Consider the following 26,933-nt stretch of genomic DNA (forward strand, 5'->3'; position numbering starts at 1 on the left):
GCTGCTACTAGAACAGACAGAAGAATCTTTTTTTTTTTCATTTGGGGCTTTTTATTTGAAACTAATCAAAAGACCAGAACAACAGCATTTATAAAAGGTACCCAGAATAACAAAGAATCTTCAGTTGATTTCAAGTCACATATTACTTACATACAGAAACTATTTCATTTCAGTAGCTTATAGTCATAGTGATACTGATCAAAGGCACCTGCAACTGTCTTGGTTGCACATGCACTGTAGTAATTATGCATGCAAATGAGGAAATGAGACATTTTTGTGGTGGATCACCAGTATAATTACTCTAACTGAATATATGATCATGGTAACTGTACACACAAATTACACATGCATGCAGTTTTAAAACCAAGTGTTGCATTCATTGTCTCTATTCCGGTAACGTCCTATGGAAACACTCCTCCACTGGAAACAATAAAAAGTATTAACTTTTAAAAAGATGTACAATTATTCAACTGTCTACTGAACTTTAAAAAAATATAACAATCCAGTAATTTTGTTTTCCAAGCTGATATATCAGCAAAATCTCACCACTGTCATAAGATTCACCAACTTGAAAAGAATAAGACATTTAAACATAGCCTTTTATTCCTCCTTTTATGGGTATTTATCAACTTGTAACTTCATTAAGATATTAAAGGATAGGTGATTATTAGAAAAAATAATGCATATGATGAAATTTTTTTTAAAAGAGCTGAGCTAAATTTCCAGTAGCTCATCACAACTCTAATAGAGATAAGTGGAAATATTTTTTAAGTTTGGCTTTTTATCAACCTAAACACTTAAATATACAGGATTTGATTACACTTCAGAAGATTGGTGCACTCAAACCCATACACGGTATTTTTCTAAGGTACATAAACAACAACATGGAAAATACACTTTCATCTCTCAAGCCCAGATTCTGATCCATCCATATTAACATAAGGAGCAATTTTGCTAGGGCAAAGCATTCATTATTAAGTATGTCAAAGAATACGACAGAAGTAATAAAATATTTAGATATTGCTGTATTCTGGCAGATCATGGCGTAGTCGTATTGCCTTCAGCTTCTCTACTTTGATTTTTGTTCGCAACAGTTCTTCTTCCAGTTGCTGCTTTCTTTTCAAACCATCCCTTTTTTCTTGGACATAAAGACCAATTTTTCTTTGATTTTCTAATATTATTTGATGTTCTTCTTTCAGCATTTGTAACATCTGTGGGTCATAACCACATACTGGTCTAAAGCGTTCTCCAACCTCAAGCCTAAAAAACTCATCTCTTCTTGGTACAGGAGAGGGAGACATCATCACTCTCATATCAACTGACGATACTGATGTCGAAGGAGACCTTTCCATAATACGCACCAGCTGGTGTTCTTCCTCTTGCTCTAAGCTCTCATTTTGCTGTGAGTCTATAATCAAAGAAGGAGGAGGTTTCACGTCCTCTTCCGATTGCAACTCCATCGTGACTGTCACAGGATGGTGATCCAACATTGCCTGTGGTGAACTGGTACCAGCAATTGTTTCTTTATCGATACTAGCACTAGAACACACAAAATCATATTTAAATAATCCATTAAAAACTATTTTTAAAAGGAGCAGCTCTAAGTAACCAAAGCTTCATTTGAAATACTTCTATGCCTGGGAACTCTTATTTCCTTACACGAACACCACCTCTACCCCTCCTTCTTTCCACCTCGTGTACACAGCCCTGTCTCATTCAGGTTTGATTGCTATAAAGCCAGTATAGCCAACAGAGAACTATCCTGGTAGGCCCTTCTTCTAACACCGGAGAAGCAAGAAAGGCTATTAGTGACAAATGAGAATAAAAACAAAGCAGCAGCAAGTCATGCAAGTGACAGAGGAAAGAGTTTATACAATATATGATGTGATTTTAAAAGGGCATTGATTTAGATTGAGTGGACTGTGGCAGAAACATTTCCATCTCCCAAACTTATTAATCTCCTCCTGTTCTATGGCGTCCCGTTTCTGATTCCTCCACTCAAGTATTTGGTAGGAGGTTTTTATGTAAAACAATCACTGAATAAAATTACACGAAGAGCCTTGGGAGAAGAAACCAGAGCCCAAACGATGACCCTGCCAGTAGATTAGGGAATCAAGCTAATCCTTGCTCCTTCTCTTTGAATCGGTGACCTCAGCATTTTTCTGAAGCCTCGAGAGAAGACACAGAAATGTTTCCATTAAGAACAGCCTATAGTTCTGCGCATTTCTTTTCGAAAGTACAACGCCCACTTGACTCATCTGCCTTTGTGTAAACCCCTGAGTCAGCAGCACCTCAAATCATGATTTGGCTTTGATGATAATAATGGCTCAAGCTGTTCCTGCCACTTCTCTACCATCAGTTGTGTTTGAAATGCTACACTTCTGCACATCACTCCCTTATTCAGGCAATGCTTTTTTAAGCCAGATCAGCTTCTTGATCTATTTTACAGTACACATCTACAAAGAATACTTTCAGCATGACTGGTAAAGCAGTATAGTGCAACATGGGAACCAGAATATATTAACTTGGTACCAATACTGAAGACGGTGCACCATCACAGCCATCACTGTCTAAAACAGAGGCAACCGGTGGCTGCAGATATGAGACATTCCCCAGCCCTTGAAGAACTGAACTGTTTCTAGCAGCTAAAGGCAGCGAGTGGATCCATGATTAATATGACTTTCACGGATGCTCCCCAACCCTGGAGGATCGGAGTTGCTGTCCATTAAACTGGGGGGTGGAAAGGGGTTTGTTTACACTTTTTAAACTTCTTGCGAGCCCTACAATCCACAAATTGAGAAACATTATCTGATTATTAAAACACTGTCCTGGTTAGAAATAGGCGGGTGTTCAAATTCCCCGAAGCAAAGGAGAAATTTAATTTGTACATCCCACTTCTCGTGTAAGTGCACTAACTCCTTAATCGAACAGTGGCATGATCATCTCTTCTGCATCTCCCATGGTCTTTAGAAATTTCGGTTTAAAAGAACTAAGCAGTCACCGTTGCAGTTTCCAAAGGACCCTGATCTAGCCCGCCATGCATTAACATGAAAGTGCATTTTCTAGAATAAAAGCATGAAACCTTCTCACTACTCAATTGTAAAAATGTTCTATAGCATCAAAGCAATATATTTTCCAAAAATTAATCCTGTCAACCACCTAAACTATTTTAACTAAAGATTAAAAAAAAAAAAAGTCCATCTGAAACAGGTACTGAAAATAGACCTTTCACTTATTCCCTGAAGAAAATGCCAGGATAATCTTAATTCTATTGACTGTTACCTCAGCTGCCTATAGATGTATCAATTATATCACCTTACTCCCTCCTCCTCATGCCACAAAGCTTCACCCTTCCCTATATACCTCTTCCTCACATTCCTCTTGCTCCTCTCATTGAGCATCGGAAGTATTCTCCTGCACACAAATTTTCACTTGTTTTCCCCAGTGCTGACTGTAATTCTGGGTTTCCCCCTCTTCACAACCGCAGCTTCTAATACAGCTTCCCTCCTTCTTATTTGCTGGCTTTCAGCCAGCTTCTAGCCTGAGTAGAGTGGAAACAACCAGCAGGAGAAGCAGGTCATTCTGACAAAAGGAAACAGAGAGCAGAAAGAGAAAGTGAGAGAGGATAAAGAGAAGACAGACAGGTAAGATTTAGTCTAACATTGACTAGAGCCTCCAAACAGTGAAAAATCCATCTCTCAAAGTGTAATCCACACAGAACTTGAAAATTACCAAATCTTCAGGTAACTCTGATGAGGCTTTTTTTTTTTTCTTCTTAGAGTCAGAGTCTTAAGAGGAAAACAATTAGACAGCAAAGTGAGAAAGAAGGAATTGAGAAACAAAAGAGCCGCCTGTATGGTGCTTAGTAATGTTTCTGACAACTTGACTGAAAGAAAGACAAACAACAGTTACCACAATTGGGGGATGGTGTTTATAACCCTGCGGGCACCCATGATTCAGCGGGTTTTGTTTAATCAGAGCGGGCTAGAAATTGCTTAAAGGTGCGATTAAAAATTTGGATTCATTATAAGTTGTATTTCCCTCCTACAAAACCTAAGCCATATCCTGGTGAGTTAAAACCCAATACAGGGTTTTGAAAATTAGGGTAAAATGCAACTCAGAGTTAAAATTAGAACCATCAAATAATAATAATCTATTTGGGCAGGGAAAAAAAAATAATTTTTTTAATAAGAGTCTTTTCCTTCAGCGCACGGTGTATTGGCTGTTCCTAGGAACAACCATTTTGGGTAAGCAGTAATCAAGTCAATGTTCCCAGACTCATAAGGGACTGCAAAAAATGTTTAAATTATAGGAGACAAACTATGGAGATCATTAGCTCTTAATCATCCATGAAAAGCGTCAGTGCTTTTTATAAGCCGATCTACAAACCAAAGTTCTCACACTATTTTTTTTTCCTCCTCACAAAAGTTGGTAGTCAAGACACTGCAACCTTTATTAGTGCAATTAAAAGCCTCGTTTTGTTCCAGAGAATTCTTTGGAACGGTTCCTTCAGGGGCATTCACCAGGAGCAGCAGCACAGCCCAGTTGCTTCAGACTTCTTTACGCAAAGGACTCACAACAGCATATTTTTAGAGCATCTGGCATGTTGGGATTTAGACAATTGTTACCATTCAGTTCAACCAGTGGCACCATGAATCCAATTCAGCGTGTGTGCGCATGCCAGCTTTTCTTAAGAGTGTTTTGCTGCTGCACTGGCTATCAGTATATCTGATTAAAAATACGGAAAGTTCGCTTCCCATTAATCTGCTTGGGAAAATAAGAAAAATCAGAGCTTTCTCAATGTTGCTGGGGAGTTATTTGACTTTTTTTTCCCCTCCTCCGTAGCTTAGTTTTTGTACCTGGAGGGACCAAATCCTGACCCAGGCATTTTTTGATCCCTCAAGGACCAATACAGAACCAGCAGAGTGTTGCAAGTCAGATACGAGGGGCATTAGCCAGCTGTGGGAGAAAGCCTGTGTGCTGCCTGCCTGTATTATGTCTGGCTCAAATCTAGACATTGTGTCTCACTTTACTGAGCAGTAAGAAAAAAAGAAAACACTACAAAAAGGAGAAAACTTCTAGTGCAGCACCTCTCAGTGTCTCTCTGCATTTAAACTACCTAACCTATGGTACAGAACTGCCTGGAGTTCAGACTGCAATTAGCTTTCCTCCAGTTCCAGAGAACCACCGTCAATGCAAGAAAAGTACAATTAAAAAAAAACAAACATTTGCACTCACAAAGGCACTGTGGTATGGGGAGTCAATTTTTTTTTAAAGGATTTGGATCAGTTAAAACGTAACATGCAAACATCAGAGTAAATGAGAGAAAAAAGATGTGTGAGTAAGGTTTCTTAGCTTTGTGAACTAACTTTCCTAAAAATCCTGTATAAACTGGTAATAGTTCCATATGTTGCAAAATGACTGCAGTATTACCTTAAATGGAGGAGAATAGCCATCACTTTGCCAGTGTTTGAATAATCTGCCTATTAAAAGGTAGGGGAGGGGTGGAGGTTGGAGCTACCATTTCTCTTTGATTCTCTCTTAACCCTCACTTTCCAGAGTATGACAAAGACTCTGAAACAGCCTTTGAAAGAGAGCTGGAAAAACGAATGCAGTGCTAAGTCACCGTAAAGCTTCCCATAAAACAAAAGCAACGTTATTTTGTCGTTGTTCCCCATTTGGGGATTGTCTCCGACAAACATTTCCTCTCGGAGCCTGACCACAAGCAAAGCGTTACAGAGTAGATAGGAGGCGCCATCACGGTCATTCAGTAACAAAATAAAAAGAATCATCTCACCTTTGAACACCGCTCCTGTCTCTTAAACACACATTGGAAATCTGTGGAATCATCTCCACAACTTTCTTGGTTGGCTCGGAAATGCTGCTTTTACAATCTGAGTGGGTCTCCTTTTGCTGCAATAGCTCCTGTTTGGCATATTCTTTGAGCCTCTTGTACAGCGTGCGCAGGCCCTGTGCGGTGCGAGGAGGGCGATCTACTCCGATGGCATTGTAGTTATCAGCTATGATATCCCAGCATTTGTTTTTTTCCACTATTACGGAATGCTTATTGGTATGTTCCTCGAGAATTTTAACGTACGGCTTCACGAGTTTTAGCAAATCGAGCTTTTCAGATAAGGTGAAATTAGAAGATCTGGCCTTCCCAACCATTGTTATCTTTGAATTAAGGCAGCCGTTTCTGACGCCACCATGCAGTCCCTAGCTCTGCTCGGCTCTTTTTCACAAACAGAAAAAGATCAGGCTTAACTAGGCTAGTCTCATTTAGGCCCACGCCTACAAGGGAGGGTTTATTAAAATTCCTTCAGCTTAAGCTGACGCAGGTTCAGGAAATCTGCTTAAGCCAAGCCTGACCTACATAAGGCTTCAGACTGAAGACGACGAGAAGAAACAAGCAAAACACACTTTTGTATGAAGAGACCAGACACACGCAGGATTTAAAAACACAAAGGTTTAAAGATTAGCACGTTACCCGGCTAAAAATTACCTAATTTAGCTCGAGTAACAAGCTCTGACACATCTCGCCAGCTCTCTCGCACGAATCTCGAACTGAAACCGCGCTCGAGATGATTTTTACACGAAACACGACGTCTCCCAAAAAAGCCACAACTGCTCTGTGCAACGCGCGGAGCGCTGCGGGGCGCGGGCGGCGCGGGCAGAGCTCCCCGGCAGAGCCCCCGGCCGCCGCCGCCGCGCCGCCATTTGCATAGCGCCGGTCCCGCTGTCAGTCAGCGGCGGCATCTCCCCCAGCCGGTTAGGTTACACTCAGGCGCGGGCTTCCCAGTAAAGCTGAGCTTCTCCCGCACTTGGCAGCCGGCGGCGGCTACCGACACGGGGGCTTCTTAAAGAGGCCGCTTCCCTCGGCGGCCGAGCCTGCGACGCCGGCGGGAACGGCAACAAGACGCCAGCGGAGCCGACCCCGCACGCCGCCGCGGCACCGGATCGGCTCTTTACGATAACGTGGGCCGGCAGCGGCGCCCGCAGAAACCCGCCCGCCGTCCAGCGCCGGTGTCATCGGCCTCCGGCCCGCCGGGACGGGGAAACGGCACGATCTGACGCCGGGGCTGCGCGCCATGAAGGCTGCAGTCAGTCGTGAGAGACTCGGACTCGCCGAGTGCATTATAGCCTGTGGATACTGGGATTTTTTGTTATAACCACCAGGAAACAACCCACTTTGACAATAATACTTCCAGGCATTCTGGAATCTGATTTTTATTAACAAGATGTGCGTGCCATGTGCATGCATTTCTAAAAATCTTTGCTCGAAAACATATCACCTGAAGCCGAGCCCTCGCCTAAAAACGCATCCAAGGCTTTAAATTTCTGTGGTCTAAACTAAGTCAACAAATCGGAGAAAGAGGAGAAAAACCTGCAGACATAAGGAAAGGTGCTCTCAAATACAAAGAGGAAAAACTAAGTTTGCAAAATGACATACACGACTGAAAAAGAGTCCGGAGGGTGGAAACAAACACCATTTGAGATAGTGGCAACAGCTTCTCAAGCTTAACGTGTTCAGCCTTGAAAACGAGGGAGCCTAGAAGGGGGGTGAGGGAAAGAGAAATCTAATTATAGTTTGAAATATCTTAAGGCTATAAAGATGTAGGTATAAACTTGTTGGCTCTAAGGGGAAAAAAAAAACCAAAGCAGACACAAGCCGTACTCAAAGCAAGAAATTCAAACTAAACAAAGGGAGACTTTTAACTGCTAAAAATCAATTAGCATTTAGAATAACAAGAACGTTTGGAACCGTTTCTGAGAGTTGGCCTGTCCTTACCACCTAACAAAATTGCGACCAGTCCACTTTGCTGGAACTGCTTTCAAGCCAAGATTAAATAAAGCATTTTACAGTCTGAAGCCCATTACGCTAGAATTTGAGAAACAAAATACTCGTGTGGTTAGAAGCACTGCATGAAAATGATCACTTTTAAACACCTAATCTTCCCTATTTCCCCACACTTTGCTAATATTAAGAGCAGAAAGCTGGTGGTTATCTTTTTTTTTTTTTTTAAATTTATACACTTGGTTGTTCTTCAGTAACTGGAAAAAAAAAAAAAAAAAGAAGAATGTGCCTCAGATAGTTTAGGCTGCTGGCAGTATTAGAATGAAGGTGTCACAGGCGAGCCCACGCCGTACCCTCTGCTGTTGAAGCAGTTGTGCAGTGCCCAGTCTCTTGACTTTTTAATGACAAAAAGAAAGAAGTCAGTGTTAAGTTGTGTGATTAAAGGCTCCTCCTCACAGACACAAAGAGCACAGATGAACAGTGTCAGACAGAGGAACCCCAATAAAACAAATGAAACAGAGCCGTCAGTTCGGCTGCTCCCAGGGCTGTTAGAAACAGGAGCAGCCCAGTGGGCTGGGGATGAGACCCAGATGGACAAGTCCAAAGGAGAGGCTCTCTGTAGATCACCTTGCAGACTGAAGGGAGGGGTTACTGCCCACTGGGTGTGGGACTCATTATGAGATGCCAGGAAGAGTATTTTGGGATTGCAGAAGGCATAGTACAGGATAGTTAGAAGAAGAACCAAAGGCAAGAAAAGGGAGGGATAAAAGTGGTTTGGGGCAGAACAAGCATAGGAAAATACTGGGGGGAAAGTGTTAAAAGAGGCCAGGTGCATGTGAACAGGTGGCTGGCTGCTCAGTACAGTCGTCCAGCCATGCTGCCCTGCACCATCACTGCAGTTTGTCCTGTCTTCCCATTAAACTACATTTGTAACTGTTTTCCTGGGTGAGGGGAATCTCTATTCTGCATGCATGACTGTACATGGCACTGTACGTGCCAGCAACCGGAGCTGTACCACGGGTCACAGGGGCCCAGGTGCTTGGGGCACTCGCAGGCAGAGGCTGGAGCCCATGCAAACTGCCTGGGTACTCATGTCAGTGTGCGATCTCTGGCAAACACCAAGTCAGACTAGCCCGCAAGTAGGCTTGGGGGCCAAGAACTGGAGCAACCATGAGTCTGGGACAGATACTGGAGAGACCAGAAGGTCTGAGTTTTGGCTACTGGAGGGACCAGGACCCCTGGGGACTGGCCACCAGTAAGGTCATAAATCTGGACCAGCTGCCAAAGAGACCCAGTGCTGGTTTGTGAGGCACCTGGGAGACCAGAGGATCCAAGGACCAGCTACTGAGCAGAATAAGAGTCTAAGGCCACTTGCTGGAGGGATCCATATTGTATACTTATGTATTTTCCACAAACAAACTTCCATTCCAGTCAGACAGTGAAGGGAAAGGATGAGGCCCTTAAGGCTGCTTGTGTTTGCACGAGTGCTGCACTTTCTGTATGGCTGGCTGAATATATACGTATAGCATGCACATGTGTGTGAAATGTGTTCACCTGTTTCGTGTCAATATAAAACAATGCTAGGGCCGCATAGTGAAATATGACCTTCTCTGTATATGTAACCTTTAACCATTCTGTTTGTTCTTGTATAACCACAGACCTAGAGGAAGCAGGATGGTACGTATATAGTTCTCGCTTCTTGCAAAAGCCACCTAACATTTTAGTATACCAGCCTGTTTTTTTGCTAATCACATAGTGTTAAACAAGAGAAGCCTGTACGTGCTTAATCTTGCTTAACCACTTTTAAGTCAGTTCAGCTCAAGCCATATATCTCTAAGTTGCACAACCCTTGTGTAGGATAAGCAGGAGCCAAGATGGAGAACAGGGACGGTCCTGATGACTTCGCAGAGAACAGTCATGATGACTTCGCTGGTTTTCGGGGAGGTGAAAAGGTCATCACGAGGAAGACATACAGCCTTCATCCCTGAGACCCCTACTCATGACCGCCAGGAGACACTGTGCACACGCAACTGGGGGGGGTTAGAGGTGGAGACTATGGAGATGACTTCTCGGAACTCATTGTAATAAGACCACCTTTTCTCAGAAATAATTAAGAATATGTATTAGTAAAAGAAATATAAACCAGAAACAGGAACTGTACGGTGTGCGTCTTGATGGAGCAGAGACTCCTAGCGCACCCAGCGCTGTTTGCTTGCCTCTATTCATTTAATAAATTGCAAACTTTAATTGAAATCCTGTTTGGAACTAAATCATTTATCACAATGTGCATGTGTGCTGCTTGGGATTACATCCTTGTGGACCTGGCCACAGGAGCTGCAGCAGTCTCCTCTATACTGGGCTACCAGATGCAGCAACTCCTCACGTAGATGTATCTAAACTTATGTTACTCTATCGCCTTGCTGCTTAATGTTGCTAGAGAGACCAGGTTTCCACACTGATGCAATTATAGCAAAATACTGCTACAAAGATTTCTTTTGAGCAAGTGCCTGAAGGAATCAGTCTGAATTACATATTGTTCTGCAGGAGTGTAAAATAACCCTTGTAAAAACGAAGCTGGCTACCAACCAAGACTTTTTTCTTCATTTTTTGTGTTGTTTTTGTTGTTGTTTTTCTTTTTTTTTCTTTTTCTTTTCAAAATAGCTCTGCTCATCAGCCTGAGATCAGAATGAGAAATGGACGAGAAATCACAGAAGGTGAGAAGCCCGGATATTACTGTTACATATAGACCTCTTTGAGCTAAAACAATAGGTGTAGCTCCAAGACAATTACAAAAAAAGAAACATTACCACAGTCCACCCTTCATCCTACACCTTCAACCACCACTAGTACTTATGCAACACAGTTCACAGCCAGTTCAGGGCGATGATTCAGCTACAGACTAATCAATTTATATTTTTTCGACAAGCATAGAGTTTAATAAGTGGTTTAAGTCAACATAAATGTGGAGCATTGCCAAAACAGGAATTTCTGCTTCCCTCCAACCCTGTCATGTTCCTGCCCCTTCACTGCACTGATATGAGCACTCACAAATCTGAGCAAGTCACATCAGGGAACTGACTTGTCTGCAAATTAATATCTTTTTCTGAGCTGGGTCGGTTTTAAACACCAGCAGTTCCCTGATCCAGTATGCGACAGGACAAATAACTTGCACAAAAGAAATACATTGAAAAAAGCTTCTTCAGACCCTATCTGGATGATTTTACGAATATGGTTTGCAATGCACCTTATAAAACCTTGCATTAGCGTTACTGAGGGGACAGCAAACCACAGATAGCAAGGAGGAAATTCTTTCCACTGCTGAAGAAGACTGCCATACATGCACCCCTCATATCACTTCACTGCCTTCTGTACCTCCTGTTTTAATCCTATGCACAAGGTACAGCTCATTTTTCCTTCATATCTTCAAGGTGGAATTCACTATTGTACTCAGAATTCTGAAAAGCAAACAGTCTTGGATTCAGCGTTTTGTTTTGATTTGTTTTTTAATTTGCTTGATTCTTTCCTTTAAAAAAGCCAGATGCTTCCCAATTTAAATTTTAATATTTAAAACCTTGGTTTTCAAGTGGATGAAATCTTCGTTTCTGGAAGTTCATGACAAATGGGAGCTGTGAGAGCAGATCAGAGTATTTCTCCAGGGAAAGGAAAATCAGCATGATTATTCAAAAACCGAGCAACAGCTGCTTGCTAAAGTTGCAGAACTTCAACAGTTGGGAAGTAAGACTCGAAACTACAGGTAAGAGTTAAGTTCAGGGTTTTGCTGTGGAAAAGTCTAGAATACCCCAAAAATGATACAAATAGTGCATCCTGGAGAGCTACCAAGAGAGGAATGAATCACAACTATAATACAGTCAGGGATTAAAGTAGCCAAAAAACTATGAATTACTGAAAAAGCTCAATGGGCCCAAATTTTACCAGTAACAGATTTGTATCATGGCAAATAACTGCATCAAGTGGCCTGTGTGAATTTAGGCACATTATGAGACAGAGCACCTTGTAAAGGAGAATGTCTTAAATCAAGGGAGTATCTTGGATGGACGGAGAGGAAAAATCCTTTGTCACATAGAATTGAGGAAGAATCTCTCCATGATAGACTTAAAAAAAAAAAAAAAAAAAAAAAAAAGGATGCCCTAAGAAAGAAGATACCTTGAAAAATGTAGTTTGGCTTAGACAGCAAACTTGAACACGGAAGGGTACGACACTGGCTTAAGTGATTCAGACTGGAACCTTCTAGTGCAAAAAATATAAACTCAACAGATAAGGGATTGCTAAACTCTGTGAAGGTGCTTTGCCCACAAAGTGGCAGCCCTAGAATAAGTCTGAAGGACATCTGTTCTTATTTCATAATGTGCAAGCAAACTAGCTCTGCAGAGACCCGGGTTTAGCATTTGCAATCACCTAGGAACCTGAAAATCTCAAGAACAAGAGGATGATTGCAAGATTTGAATCAGAGCTGAAGTGAAACCCTGATGCCCCTGTGCTTATGAGAAACTGTAAGAAGATTCAGCAGCTAGGACGGGGCACGTTACATATCACTGAATATACTGGGGCACACTGGCAGCAGAAACATTTGGCAAGTACTGAGGCAGTTGCTCACTCTTGCAAATTAATTTGGCAGCTGCATAAAATGACTTGAGAATGTCTATAGGTAGTAAGGGCTGCAAAAGTTCCATTATGTCATCATATAGTCCTCTTTACTGACATGATGGCAAAGACAGTGCCAAGTCATTCGATCCGCCTGTCTTAAGAGCCTACTGCAGCAAAGGGTGGGTGAGAAAGTTTTCAACTCCAAAAGTCTCCCATAGGGACAGTTGTTTCATGGGTAATCTCCAAAACTGAGGGTTGCAAGCATTATTCATCAAGGAGAGGGCTGAGGGCGACAACGTTTTGTGAGTCAAAAGTTGCAAGACGACTTCACCTGGAAGTTACAGTGCTTAAATACATTCTCACCAGAGTTTTTAGAAATACTTTTAGATCATTTAAGTTGTGTTTAAAATAGCACTCTCATTTCACTTGATTTTTTTTTCTCATCTTCATCAACACTTTCACCATCAATTTTGCACTTTCTTGTTCCTATCCTTGCTGTACCTGAACCTCTCAGACCACTCCTTTCCTTTCTTCTGCACGATTATTTCTAAACCTCTGTCCTGCACTGAGGGCAAGGAGAACAAGGGGAAGCTTTACGTCTTTTTTTCTGCATCTGTTTCTGTGATCACCAGCACGTATCAACTTCTAACATCTGACAGTTCTTGCAACTGCTGGAAGAACGAGGTTGCATGTACAGCATGACGAGCACAGAAAACACAGACATTAGTGTATTTATTACTTTTGCATTACTCTTCCAAACGAGCCTGAATTACACATGGCCTGCTCCAGAGCTCTTATCAGCACAGCAAATCAGTTAGCCTAAAAGCTAACCGCACCTCCATCCTCTCTGCTCATGTAAGGCATTCTCTCAACATTTAGCCCACTGAAATGGGAAATATTCAAATTAGACAATTAAAACGCCCCCCCTGCCGAATTTTAAAGAATTTATCTTCATCTCAGTCTGACATTCCAGGGCCTGCACATTCAGATCTGTAACCATCCTTCAAACTTCAGTTTGTCTTAAAGCTACAGGAATTATAACACTAAGTGACTATACAGCACCATGAATTAGTTCTTTGCTTTGTAAGTCACATCCTTAAAAAAAAGAAAAGTTTTTAGCACCATTCTTTACAAACTCAGAAGTGTGTCCAGTTCCTAACACATGCTTGTGTCTTCTCTGATCCTCTATTCCAACAAGCTTTTTGATGACTGATCAGAAGCAGCCGAGAAATACAGAAAGATTTGAAAGTATGATTTTCTCAGGATATTTTGCTTAAATTCTTAAATCCCCATTAGCAAGATAGCCTCTAGAAAAAGAAACTGTAAGAGAAGCCAAGTTTCTGCAATTCTCCCATGTTTTCATAGAGATTAAAATTATTGAGATTATGCTTTTAAATACTAACCTCAAAATACTTCCCCTTATACTATTCCCTGCATTTGACATAGGAGCAGCTTGCCCCATTCTTCTAATTTTGCTCAGTGAATATTTTGAGGACAGTGAGATAACCATCTTAACACTATCTTGTTGATTTTAGGAAAGTCATATTGCCACAAAGCTTCTGTTTCAGGGGAAAACCTAAGGCCCAAAGCCAAAAGCTGGGACTGAATTCTAGTTGTGCTGGCATGGCAACAAAGGGGACCCAAACAATCAGCAGAGCCACAGAAAGATTTGGCGACTATCTTTGAAGGGATGCAGTCCAAGTCTGTAATAATACTCATGATAGCTCAAAAAAACCCTTCCAGTTCCCTTCGATAAGGCATTTCTTGTCCCTCCACCTGATAGCTACAGTCTCTCTATCTTCCCTTAAATACATCTTTGTATCTATTGGAGACAGGAGAGCTGGGGGAGGAAAAACAACCCCAACCCCTACCCCCCAAACTAGTGCTTGCCAAAAGGTGGGAGAGTGGAAAAGAAACACATCTGAGAAATTTAGAATAGCCATGTACTTCTCTTTTGCCCATCTTCCCTCCTTAAACACACAGCACCTGATAATAAATGTTGATAATCAAGAAGAAAACAAGAAGAAATTGCGTGTACAACTTCCCTCAGAACAAACAAGGAAACTGAAAAAATTATTACTGCTAAACCTAAATCACCAGATGACACCAAGTTGTGTGGTGTTGTGGACACGCTGGAGGGAAGAGATGCCATCCAGAGGGACCTTGACAGGCTGGAGAGGTGGGCCTGGGAGAACCTCATGAAGTTCAACAAGGCCAAGTGCAAGGTCCTGCATGTGGGTTGGGGCAATCCCATGCACAAGTACAGGCTGGGCAGAGAATGGATTGAGAGCAGCCCTGAGGAAAAGGACTTGGGAGTGCTGGTGGATGAGAAGCTCAACATGAGCCGGCAATGTGCGCTGGCAGACCAGAAAGCCAACCGTATCCTGAGCTGTATCAAAAGAAGTGTGGCCAGCAGGTCGAGGGATGTGATTCTGCCCCGCTACTCTGCTCTTATGAGACCCCACCTACAATACTGTGTTCAGTTCTGGAGTCCCCAACATAAGAAGGACATGGAGCTGCTGGAACAAGTCCAGAGGAGAGCCACAAAGATGATTCGAGGGCTGAAGCTCCTCTGCTATGAAGACAGGCTGAGAGAGTTGGGGCTGTTCAGCCTGGAGAAGAGAAGGCTCCAGGGTGATCTTATAGCAGCTTTCCAGTACCTAAAGGGGGCCTACAGGAAAGCTGGAGAGGGACTTTTTACAAGGGCGTGTAGTGATAGGACAAGGGGCAATGGATTCAAACTGAAAGAGGAGAGATTTCAATTAGATAAAAGAAAGAAATTCTTTACATTGAGGGTGGTGAGGTACTGGGACAAGTTGCCCAGAGAAGTTGTGGATGCCCCTGGAGGTGTTCAAGGCCAGGCTGGATGAGGCTTTGGGCAACCTGGTGTAGTGGAGGGTTTCCCTGCCCATGGCAGGGGGGTTGGAACTAGATGATCATTAAGGTCTCTTCCAACCCTAACCATTCTATGATTCTAAATCCTTGAAAACAGTCTCTATACAGAGTATTTCCTACGTTCCTCATTTTTAAAGTTACGGTATTAGATAATCTCATTTTCTACATATTGCAGACTACATGACGTGTTTGCATACAACTCTTGGGAGCTAAATTGTAACAACTATTGTGCTGGTTTTGGCTGGGATGGAGTTAATTTGTATGAGGCTGTTTTGGATTTGTGCTGGAAACAGCCTTGATAGCACAGGGATGTTTTCGTTATTGCTGAGCAGTGCTTACACAAGAGTCAAGGCCTTTTCTGCTCCTCACCCCACCCCACCCATGAGTAGGCTGGGGGTGCACAAGGAGTTGGGAGGGGACACAGCTGGGACAGCTGACTCCAACTGACCAAAGGGATATTCCACGCCATATGATGTCATGCTCAGCATTTAAAGCTGGAGGAAGAAGAAGGAAGGGAGGGACGTTCAGAGCGATGGTGTATGTCTCCCCAAGTAACTGTTACGCATGATGGAGCTCTGCTTTCCTGGACGTGGCCGAACACCTGCCTGCCCACAGGAAGCAGTGAAGGGATTCCTTGTTTTGCTTTGCTTGTGTGCATTGCTTTTGCCTTCCCTATTAAACTGTCTTTATCTCAACCCACAAGTTCATTCACTTTTACCCTTCCAATTCTGTTCTCCATCCCACCGGGGGTGAGTGAGCGAGCGGCTGCGTGGGGCTTAGTTGTCAGCTGGGGTTAAACCACAACAATATATTGGGATAGTAAGTTCATTTCCCAGCATGTGCCCCGCCATCCCTTGGAAACGGGAGTTTGCTTTAGACCTGCAGTTTCAAAATTAGATCTCTGTCTCTGCACAAGAAAAAGTATTTAAGGTTTTTTTTCTTGTTTACAAATTCCATTTTTCCGAAACTTAATAAGATAAAGAAAAATGCATAAAATATTATTATCCTTACATGCAGCACAGCTCTCTTCAATAGTGGATATATCACTACTCAAAAGTAGAGAACCTAGCAATTTCTATTTTATTTCACTGGAAAGAGGCAACGACAGTATCATTCAATAGGCAAGTTACTACTGCAAAACTTTCACTGTAATCCAACTCGGACACAAAAAGAAGGCCTATTGGGGGTGGAAGCAAGGACAGGTAGCCTGGGAAGAATACAGAGCAATTGTCCGAGCAACCAGAGATCAGGTTAGGAAAGCCAAAGCCCTGATAGAGTTAAATCTGGCCAGGGACATCAAGGGCAACAAGAAAAACTTCTATAGATATGTCAGTGATAAAAAGAGATCTAGGGAAAATGTAGGCCCTCTCCAGAAGGAAACGGGGGACCTGGCTACCCGGGATATGGAGAAGGCTGAGGTTCTCAATGACTTCTTTGCCTCAGTCTTCACTGGCAAGAGCTCCAGTGGCACAGCCCAAGTCACAGAAGGCAAAGGCAGGGACTGGGAGAATGAAGAATTGCCCACTGTAGGAGAAGATCAGGTCCGAGACCATCTTAAGAACCTGAAGGTGGACAAGTCCATGGGATCAGACGAGGTGCACCCGTGGGTCCTGAGGGAACTGGCAGATGAAGTTCTATCCATCATATTTCAGAAATCGTGGCAATCTGGTGAAGTTCCCAATGACTGGAACAGGGGAAACATAGCTCCCATCTTTAAAAAGGGGAAGAAAGAAGACACAGGAAACTACAGGCCAGTCAGTCTCACCTCTGTGCCCAGCAAGATCATGGAGCAGATCCTCCTTGTGACTATGCTAAGGCATATGGAAAATAAGGGGATAATTGGTGACAGCCATCATGGTTTCACTAAGGGCAAATCCTGCCTTACTAATTTGGTGGCCTTCTATGATGAGGTTACAGCATTGATGGATAGGGGAAAGAGCAACTGACATCATCTACCTGGACTTATCCAAAGCATTTGACACTGTCACACACAACATCCTTGTCTCTAAACTGGAAAGACATGGTTTTGATGGATGGAGGACCACTCGGTGGATAAGGAATTGGCTGGATGGTCGCACTCAAAGAGTTGTGGTCAACGGTTCAATGTCCAAGTGGAGGCCAGTGATGAGTGGTGTTCCTCAGGGGTCAGTACTGGGACCAGTGCTATTTAACATCTTTGTTGGACACATGGACAGTGGGATCGAGTGCACCCTCAGCAAGTTTGCAGATGACACCAAGTTGTGTGGTGTTGCGGACATGCTGGAGGGAAGGGATGCCATCCAGAGGGACCTCAACAGGCTGGAGAGGTGGGCCTGGGAGAACCTCATGAAGTTCAACGAGGCCAAGTGCAAGCTCCTGCACGTGGGCCGGGGCAATCCCAAGCACAAGTACAGGCTGGGCAGAGAATGGATTGAGAGCAGCCCTGAGGAAAAGGATTTGGGAGTGCTGGTGGATGAGAAGCTCAACATGAGCCAGCAATGTGCACTGGCAGCCCAGAAAGCAAAACATATCCTGGGCTGTATCAAAAGAAGTGTGGCCAGCAGGTCGAGGGAAGTGATTCTGCCCCTCTACTCAGCTCTCGTAAGACCCCACCTGCAACACTGTGTTCAGCTCTGGAGTCCCCAACATAAGAAGGACATGGAGCTACTGGAACGAGTCCAGAGGAGGGCCACAAAGATGATTCGAGGGCTGGAGCGCCTCTGCTATGAAGACAGGCTGAGAGAGTTGGGGCTGTTCAGCCTGGAGAAGAGAAGGCTCCAGGGTGATCTTATAGCAGCTTTCCAGTACCTAAAGGGGGCCTACAGGAAAGCTGGAGAGGGACTTTTTACAAGGGCGTGTAGTGATAGGACAAGGGGCAATGGATTCAAACTGAAAGAGGGGAGATTTCGATTAGATATAAGGAAGAAATTTTTTACATTGAGGGTGGTGAGGCAGTGGAACGGGTTGCCCAGAGAAATTGTGGATACCCCATCCCTGGAAGTGTTCAAGGCCAGGTTGGATGAGGCTTTGGGCAACCTGGTGTAGTGAAGGATTCCTCTGCCCATGGCAGGGGGGTTGGAACTAGATGATCTTTAAGGTCCCTTCCAACCCTAACCATTCTATGATTCTATCCCTCCAACTTCTCGGAAAATGTTGAATATCTTACATATAGTATAACTCTGTTTTGCTTTATTTTCTGACCATGTAATACCCTTCTCCTCTCCTTCATTATCTCCATTAGTTCAAATACACATATCAGAGCACACTTAACTAAGACAAACGAAAAGTTTATTTCAGTGTCAATTCACTGCCGTTCTCTCAAATGTGTGAACATCCTGGTTATATCACCTATCATTACATAAAGCCTAGTTACTCACATGACAGCAAGATATGGTCATATCAAATTATAATTCATGTTGTACTAACTGTAGAAATACCACACCAGAATTACGCAAGGCTGGATTTGTTTTACAGCAGTCTATTATACTGCATTGCAGATGGCTACCTTATCCAGGAAAGCGGCTTTGCAGTTGCTGGGCGTTATACGATACATCGCCTTTGGTGGTGAAGCTGGTGTAAGTTCCTTCTTCCCATCTCACTCTTGGTTGCTAGTTCTACTTCCACAGCGTATCTTACCACTCTGCTGGTGGTCCACCCAAATTCAAGATGAGTAACACTGGTTAGGATGGGAACTTCAACGGGCTAGTGTATCCAATAAGCACACTATACTCTTTTGTGGCTTTCAGTCTTTGGCAACTGACTCCACGTTACCTGACTATTGCTACAATAATGGTTTCTCCGCTGATAGACTTTAAAACTAAAGTCGGGAATTCATGGCTGCTGTACTGGTGCTTCTAAGCACAGAAACAGAAGCCCTTGAGGAGTGTTCTGCTTTGTATGTAGTTCTGGTCACTACCACACAGAAGGTGATGAATCTATAGGAAGAGGAAGGCAAAAAAAAAAAAAACCCAACCTGGAAAAACCTTTGAGAGTCATGAGAACAAGCAATGTCAGATCAAAGAACTACTCTTTTTTTTTTTGACCTGATTGCTTTGAACACTTTAAGATTACAGTAGTAAAGTAACTTTGCTAAAATGCTGTTCCCTGCTTTGCTATCATACCATCTCCATGCATAACTGTAAACAATGCACGACCACAGTCAAGGGGAACTCTGGGTGTGCATAATCAGCTGGGGAAATACTAGGTCTTATGCCAGCTGCAGAGTAGAAGACATCATCTCATATCCCAAGGAAGAGCACCAAGAAAAAGGTGTTGTCCTCAGGAGATGCCAGAGAGTCCCAAAACAGTAGACCAGAACACGCAAGCCATCGAGGACTAAATCACAGAAGTCTCAGTGAGAAGTCTACCTGCAACATGTTGACTGCTGGGCAGTGGGGTACTGGGCCAGTACATGACAATTTGTGTGTATATCCACCATGACTGATGTATAAATGAACGCTTCTGCAACCAGCATCAGATCAGAAACACAGACAATTTCTCTTCTGATACATTTACATCAATCTAGTTTTCTTAACCAATCCCCATCTCCTGAGATGAACTGATCAAACAGGTACGGATGACACCTTAACAGTAAAGAAACTATCCTGAGTTTAGAAACAGCTTGTCTACTCATTTGTCTATTCACTACTATAAACCTGTCTGTCTGTAGCACTGCAGGGAGAAGGAGGTAATTTTAAATCATAAAAAGCAAGCAAAGTAATTTGATACTTATTCAAAATAGTAACAAAATTTACAAACTTGTAAAATCTAACTGACAAACAATGCAGTAATAAATTGCAATAAACACTCTAGTAGTACTAAGGTGTACTTGGTAATTATTAAGAGCTACAGATGTTTATGCAGTATCTTTTACCCAAAGACTTAACTGCTTTACCAACTGTTTATAAAAGTATTTAAGGGGCCCACTGAACTGCAGCTATACATGCAGCTCCATCACTAAAATAGACAGACAGTAAAAATACTCCTGACTGGAACATCTTTTCCAGTTCAATCTGTGAAGTGCAACAATAGAAATGAATGCAATAATAGAAATTACAATTAATATTTCTACTTTTGCAGATACCCAAGTAATTCTAGCAATAATATGCTTCATTATGAGATGTCAGGGCTGAATGTTTTAGTTGTGTTATCCAGAAACCAAAAGTAGGCCCTTAGACTGAAATTAGACAATATGAAAATCCCCAAAATAACATTTTTTTAATCCTGTGCTTAAAAGTGATAGGCAATTAATTGCTGCTACCATAACAGAATGAAAAGTGGATTTTCCTTTATAATATTTAAATTAACTGGTTAAGAGAGTTTTGTATTTTTACCAGGTGACAGGAGATATCAGACTAACTTGTAACAATGTCCTAGAAAGCTGAAGGAGCCAACAAACATTCCTATTATGAAAATAAAACTGACTTAAATGAATAAAGAGTCTAAACCTTATCGACTAATGTACTCAGCAAACATTAAGTTAGAAACATTATATTCAAATCTATATGCAAATAATAAATATGGTTAATATCACAGGCATGAAAAACATTCAGAAACATCTGTCGAGAGACACAGGGTGAACACATTCGCTCTGTAAGGAAATACAGTTACAATCTGTCTGCATTGTTAGCTCAAAGGTAGCAGTTGAGTGCAACTTCTGACAAAGTTCCTCTTGGAAGAAGTATAGCAGATGTTAGTGATGGACAAAAGAAAGTACTCCTGAACCAAAAACCAAACAAGAAGTGAGCTGTAGCAGAATGAGACTCTATATCCAGCTTCTCTGTTCACATACATCAGGTTCAAACAACGAAATCTCAGTCCAACTAGAATGTTGTGTCTAAGTGTGCAGGTGAAAGAGCTATTCATCTCCACACGTGATATGGTAAGCCCAAAGTTAAAACAGGACACCGCTCTCCTACATTAAAAACACCAACAGAAAACAAGCTGTAAATTCAGCTAATAAGCATGAATTAAATTCATTATATACACGTTTTCTATAATTAAATATATATTTAAAAACCCAAAAATATTAGGTTGAAGACCGTAATGTAGGTAAAAACCTCAGTCCTTGCCAGTCCCGCTTCCTAGCAAGACTGAGGAGATATTAAGTATAGTTCAGAGATCTGCCTGTCCATTGTTTCTTCCAATTAAAATTATTTGTATTTTTTGTTATTGCTTATAGGATCTCAGAATGTAAGGAGGACAAGCACTTTTAAGAGCCACAATAATATCCTTCCAAACACATTTATGATTTAGTTTTCGACTACTTTTAAATAGTTTAAGAATGTTAAAGAAAGATTCATTTTTAAAGAGTGCAGAGACATATCAGACAATTCTCTGGAAGCATGTAAGGAAAAGCACTAATGACAATGTCAAATAAATTACCTCCCCTACACACATCTGTTATCAGTGTCAGCAAGTACTGTATTCTGAACACAAAACAGGTGCTAAAGATTGTTGTGCTCTTTGCGTCTTAAAAACAAGCAAACATTGATTCATAAAGCAGTAGTAAAGTTCATTTTCCTACAAAGATATGTATTTATGGAAAAAACATCATTTTCCAGTATTCACAACTCATCATAATCACAATTAGTAAACTGCCTGTTCAACAGCATGGCCAGTACCTTAAAATTCAAACCCTGATATCACCAAATCTGTCTTAAAATTACAACACATAGGTAGGTTTCACTCTAGAACAGTTGCTACAGTCTTACTAAAACCTCTTTAGAAATATCTCATCTTACAGAATTTCAGAGTCCCTTTCATTTTACTTTTATTAGTGAAATTTTAGGGAAAAGTTTATTTTGAAAAGAAGCCTAGAAAAGCAAGTTGTTGGGTTTTTTTTAAGCCAGACATGCTGTAATTTTTAGATTGATGCTATCTCATCAAACCCTTACTTGTCTACTCTAGGAAACGGACACCATGTGTCAGATAACAAGGTTTTTTTGAAAGAATGTGCAGCATTTTCAGGGCTGGGTTTCAGAAAGATTAGCTCTATGAACAGTGCAGCTGTCCAATGGTCCACAGGTGTTTCACAAGAATTTCAATGGAAACTAGGATATTTATTTACACATTCCACTGCTGCGCTGGAAACCCAAACACAGCAGCTTTGAGCATGATATAAAGTTAACAAACTGTTTATCATCTGCATTAAACGATATGGAGACAATAAACCAAAAACAATGCATACACACAGACTTTTTCAATCTTTAAGTTATTTTAATGCCCCTTTAATAGAGAAGTCATCTTTGGCTGCAGAAGCTGGCAGTCAGATATAATTCCATTACAATAATAATAATAAAAACTCCAAACTGACTCTGGCTTTCACAACTGGTTTCCATTACTTCTGAATTTCATACCAAAACCAGCTTTGACAAAACAATTTCATTTCACACTACAAAGGAGGTTATGGTTTACACAACCTACGTAATTGCTACATTGGCTGTAATGAATAGCAGACAAAAGTGACGTGAAGGGCAGAAGCTGTCCTGGAAAATCTAAGTTATTAAAAAATTACATAAGATTTAACAGAGCCTCGACGCAGGGTTGTTTTCACAGTACAGTGAAAACAGGATTGTTTTCACAGTACTGGTTCATCACCAGTGAACCTGACGGCCATAACTAACACTGACATTAGATACTCTTATTTTATACCACATTTCATTGTAGCTTTACAAAGACCTGCAGGGTTAGCGCCGTTCTACAGACATAGAAAGGCCTTGGCACAAAAGTTCAGTCACTCAGAAAGGCAGTAGCACAACATGAACAGAAACAGCTCACCCAGTCTCACTCCACAACTTTTTGGTTATTTTTCTGAAGTCATCACAGAAAACCCGTACCAGCTGCACCCAGAATTCATAATACTGAAAAAGCATTTAGCATCCTTTCCACTTCACAACTTTTTTTGTTGGCAAGACTGCCGATTTCCCCTCCAGGCCACAGGAAGATTATTTTGGAAATAAATCCACTAGTTATCTTTCAAGCGCACTGCTAGACAGAACCAGCAGACACAAGTTTTTGCAGATGTACATATAGGGAAGCAGGACCACTCAAACAACTTGTCCCGTACACACTGAAAATCAGCGAGTATGAGAATCATCAGAAGAACTGGACATTACAGCATGCAGCAGATAAACACAAAAGCTGTAAGACCAGAGGAACTTAAAACATACAAGGAGGCTGAATTTTCCCACATCAGCTCTGACAAGCAGAGTGTATATAACCTGGGTCACATAACATGATAACGGCAGCATCCTCTCAAAGCTATCACAGGGGACCGAGCAGCCCCTATTTTCTGGGGATGAAACTCAACAAGAAGAGTCAATGGGAAGGGCACCTTACAGAATGAAGAGGATTGCTGCCAATTGGGGCCTGGAACTCATAAGGTGCTAGAGGAGCATCTGGAGATACCATAAGGCTTATAATGAGATTTTTAAAGGGAAAAAAAAAAAAACCTAAGACAGGCAAAAGGGACAGAATGAAGGTGGTTCAGGAAGGAACAAGCATGGGAAAATACAGGGCAGAAAGGCACCAGCTTTAAGCGGGTGACTGCTGAGTACGCTCGTCCAGCAATGCTCTGCACCCTATTGCCACAGTCTGTCCCATCTTCTTATTAAACTACACTTTAAATATTTTCCTTGGTGAACAGACTCTATTCTGCATGCATAAGTGTGTACAGAAGTGTACACGCCAGCAGCTGGAGCTGGACCTCACATAGGCTCAGGTACCTGATGTGCCAGCAAGTGGAGAGGCCAGAGCCCATCCATTCGGCCTGGGTACACACGACTGCGTGATCGCTGGCAAACACCAAGCTGGAGTATCTGGTGAGTAGGATAAGAGGCTTAGGAGCCAAGTATCAGAGCAGCCGTGAGTCTGGGCCAGATACCAGAGAGTCTGAGATTTGGCTACTGGAGGGACCAGGAAGTCCAAGTGAGTTACTGGAGACACCAGGACATCTGAGCATTGGCTACTGGTAAGTCTAGCTGCCAGAGAGACATGTTTGTATGTATGCATCTCTTATGCATGAGGCAACTGGGAGACCAGTGGATCCAGGAGCCAGCTACTAAAAAAACCAAGTGTCTAAGACCAATTAGTGGAGGGACCTATAGCGTGTTCAGCTGTGGGAGCGCAGGTCTGAGTAGTACCAGCAACTGGTCTGGGAGCTGTGGGCCTTTGTGGTTCACATGCCCACAGCTGGGGTGTTCAACAAATCAAGGAGCTACTGAACAGACTGTGTAAGACCAGTTACTGGAGGGATCTATATTCTCTGTGTCTATATATGTATATTCACTTTCTACAAACAGGCTTTCACTCTGATCAGCCAGAGAGGGGAACAGGACGTGTTCACTGGCATTGCTTGTGTTGGCCTATGTTGCCAGCCAAATGTAAATGTATACATGTATTGTACATCACATGCCTATTGGGAATACGTGGTCAGCCTCACTGTTGGCTGGACCTTGGACACAGAGCTACGGCAGCTTTGCTTCCATCGGGCTTGCAGATTTAACAGTTCTTATCACAAACAAAAATAAATATAACTTTGTTGAAGCCTTTTGAATTATAATTTCAAGTGTTATGGAATCAAGGTGATAAGAGGTCATGAATGCTCTCTTAAAACTCCAGACTCATTACACAAAGTATTATCAATTAAATGAATCCTAAAACAAAGAGAAAGATCACTATCAATGTAATTAATTATGAGGAAACAACAGTGAACTAACTGTAAAACAGATGTTGAAATGCCTGAGCTGGCTCCAAGAGGAGTGATTCTCATCCAGCAATGTCAGTTACCCAGTTGAAGCGCAACGCTTTCAAGATGCACTCGGCTCCTGAGGTCACACACCTGCATTCACACAATGCAGAACATCCCTGCGCTATGTCTGTGGTCAGGGCACACGAAGAGTGGGAAACGAAGACAATCAACCCCACAGAGTCGTTCAGGTCCAAAGTGTGTTTGCTGCAGTTCAGACACTTCAGTATCTTTGCAGTGCTTACTACCTAGTTTTTCAGAGTAAAATTCACTACCGGGGGTAACAAATGAGTAAGTGCACACACATGAATGGAGCCAGTTCTACTCTGATGCTACACTAGAGTCAGCAGCCCATGCTTGAACCTTGAGTGCCCACTGGAGACACTGAACAGCTCAGAACTTGCATTGGAGAAAAGAAAACCTCATACTTCATAAAAGTTTAGTAAGTAGCATATCATTTATAAGCTTTAAAATTCTCTTATGATACATGGCAGTAAAGAAAGAGCAACTTACCAGCTTTGGGCGTATTTAGTGGTTTTGTTTCCACCTTGCTACACTTATTAATGCTGAAACATGTTTTTGTAGTCTTTACTTTTCCAGTTGACTCCACAGACTGTGTAAAATTTGCATTTTGATTCTCACCATATAATTTAGAAAGCAATGAAGCACTTCCCTCTTTCTCATCTATCTGCAAAAGAGAAACAAGTTCACACTAGCATTTGCTTCATGCAGTTGAAGAGAAATGGAGAAAAATGCAATGAGAAGGGTTCCTAATTCATGCTCATCCTCATTATCAAACTATCTACACAAATATATGGATCTCAGTGCTCACAACAAAAAGCATGTGCACACAATGCCAAACACCAATTGTGCAAGTACTTTATGAACTGAATTTTACAGAAGTCTTCTGTAGATAAAATCAATAAAAACTGTGATGCGTTTTTTGGTTAACATTGAAAGTTTCAGATAAACTTCCTTGCAACAAAACCACAACTCAATGTACTGACATTTCATTACTCAGTATCTTGGCTTTTTAAGTGCTTTTGCCAAAGCATTCCAAACATTTGAATCCAACAAAGCCTTCTCCAAGATGCAATCCATACCTCAGCTACACTGAGGATTGTATTTGGGCTTAATACAATTTACTTTTGTTTATCTGAAAAACATTTTTCTGCATCCACTTCAGAGAGCGACAGAAACCTACCTGAGAAGCCAGATCAAAGGTAGTAAGAGCAAAGGTCTCTAAATCTATTCTGAATAGACTGATTATTTAAGCAGGGATTGTTCGTGGTGAGCTCAGATGCTATCTTTTAGTAATAACACTGTACAAACATATATACTATTTAGTGCACTGTTCAGTTTACCTCCTTTAATTTCATTTCTTGGTCCATCTCCTTAGTTTCGTTCTTGAGACAAAACGTGATACTTTTTCCCGGTGGTATAAACCTTGGCTTTTTGGCTACATTTCCTAGCACTTGACTTGGAGCTGCTGATCGCCTCATATTTAGTTGTACTGCTCTGGAGGGTGGAGAGGAAGGAAGGAAGGAAGTAGATAAAGATAACGGTAGCCAGAATAGGCTTTAAATGTAAAAATATATCCATAGATAACAACATAAGCACTATTTTAAAACAAACAAACAAAAAAGATAGCATAAAAGATTTTCAAATAACAATTCACAAGCATAATACAACTTCAGAAAAAGTAGTATCATTGTAATGTATTGTTTAAGTACTAAGAAATACTGACTACAGCAAATTCTGCAGCAAACACTTTTTCATTTGAAAGGTCAATAATGCAATTCTCAATAGCAAGAAGTGGTCTGAAGGGGCACAATGTAGGGCTTCTTCACAAATTCACACCAGTTTATAAAAAGAAAGACAATATGAAACAGAACTAACTATTCTAAACCC

The 26,933-nt window shown here is 41.8% G+C and overlaps 2 protein-coding genes across 2 annotated transcripts in view; both read right to left on the minus strand.

Moving 5' to 3' along the window:
- The window catches only part of RAD54B (RAD54 homolog B), a 64,449-nt gene extending 37,913 nt beyond the window's left edge, over positions 1 to 26,536 (minus strand). Inside the window, exons 1-2 of the mRNA XM_009987405.2 lie at positions 26,387 to 26,536; positions 25,536 to 25,710 (exon numbers count right to left, since the gene is read on the minus strand). Coding sequence (XP_009985707.2) covers positions 25,536 to 25,710; positions 26,387 to 26,524 — 313 coding nt within the window. The 5' untranslated portion in view covers positions 26,525 to 26,536. The remainder of the gene's footprint in view (positions 1 to 25,535; positions 25,711 to 26,386) is intronic.
- FSBP (fibrinogen silencer binding protein) lies at positions 34 to 6,493 on the minus strand. Its single transcript, XM_009987403.2, has 2 exons — positions 5,798 to 6,493; positions 34 to 1,539 (listed from the first exon to the last, which is right to left on the minus strand). The coding sequence occupies exons 1-2, from the start codon at positions 6,166 to 6,168 to the stop codon at positions 1,014 to 1,016; spliced, it is 897 nt and encodes a 298-aa protein (XP_009985705.2). The 5' UTR covers positions 6,169 to 6,493; the 3' UTR covers positions 34 to 1,013.
- Positions 26,537 to 26,933: the final 397 nt, after the last annotated feature.

Source organism: Tauraco erythrolophus, chromosome 3, assembly GCF_009769465.1.
Source record: "Tauraco erythrolophus isolate bTauEry1 chromosome 3, bTauEry1.pri, whole genome shotgun sequence".
NCBI lineage: Eukaryota > Metazoa > Chordata > Aves > Musophagiformes > Musophagidae > Tauraco > Tauraco erythrolophus.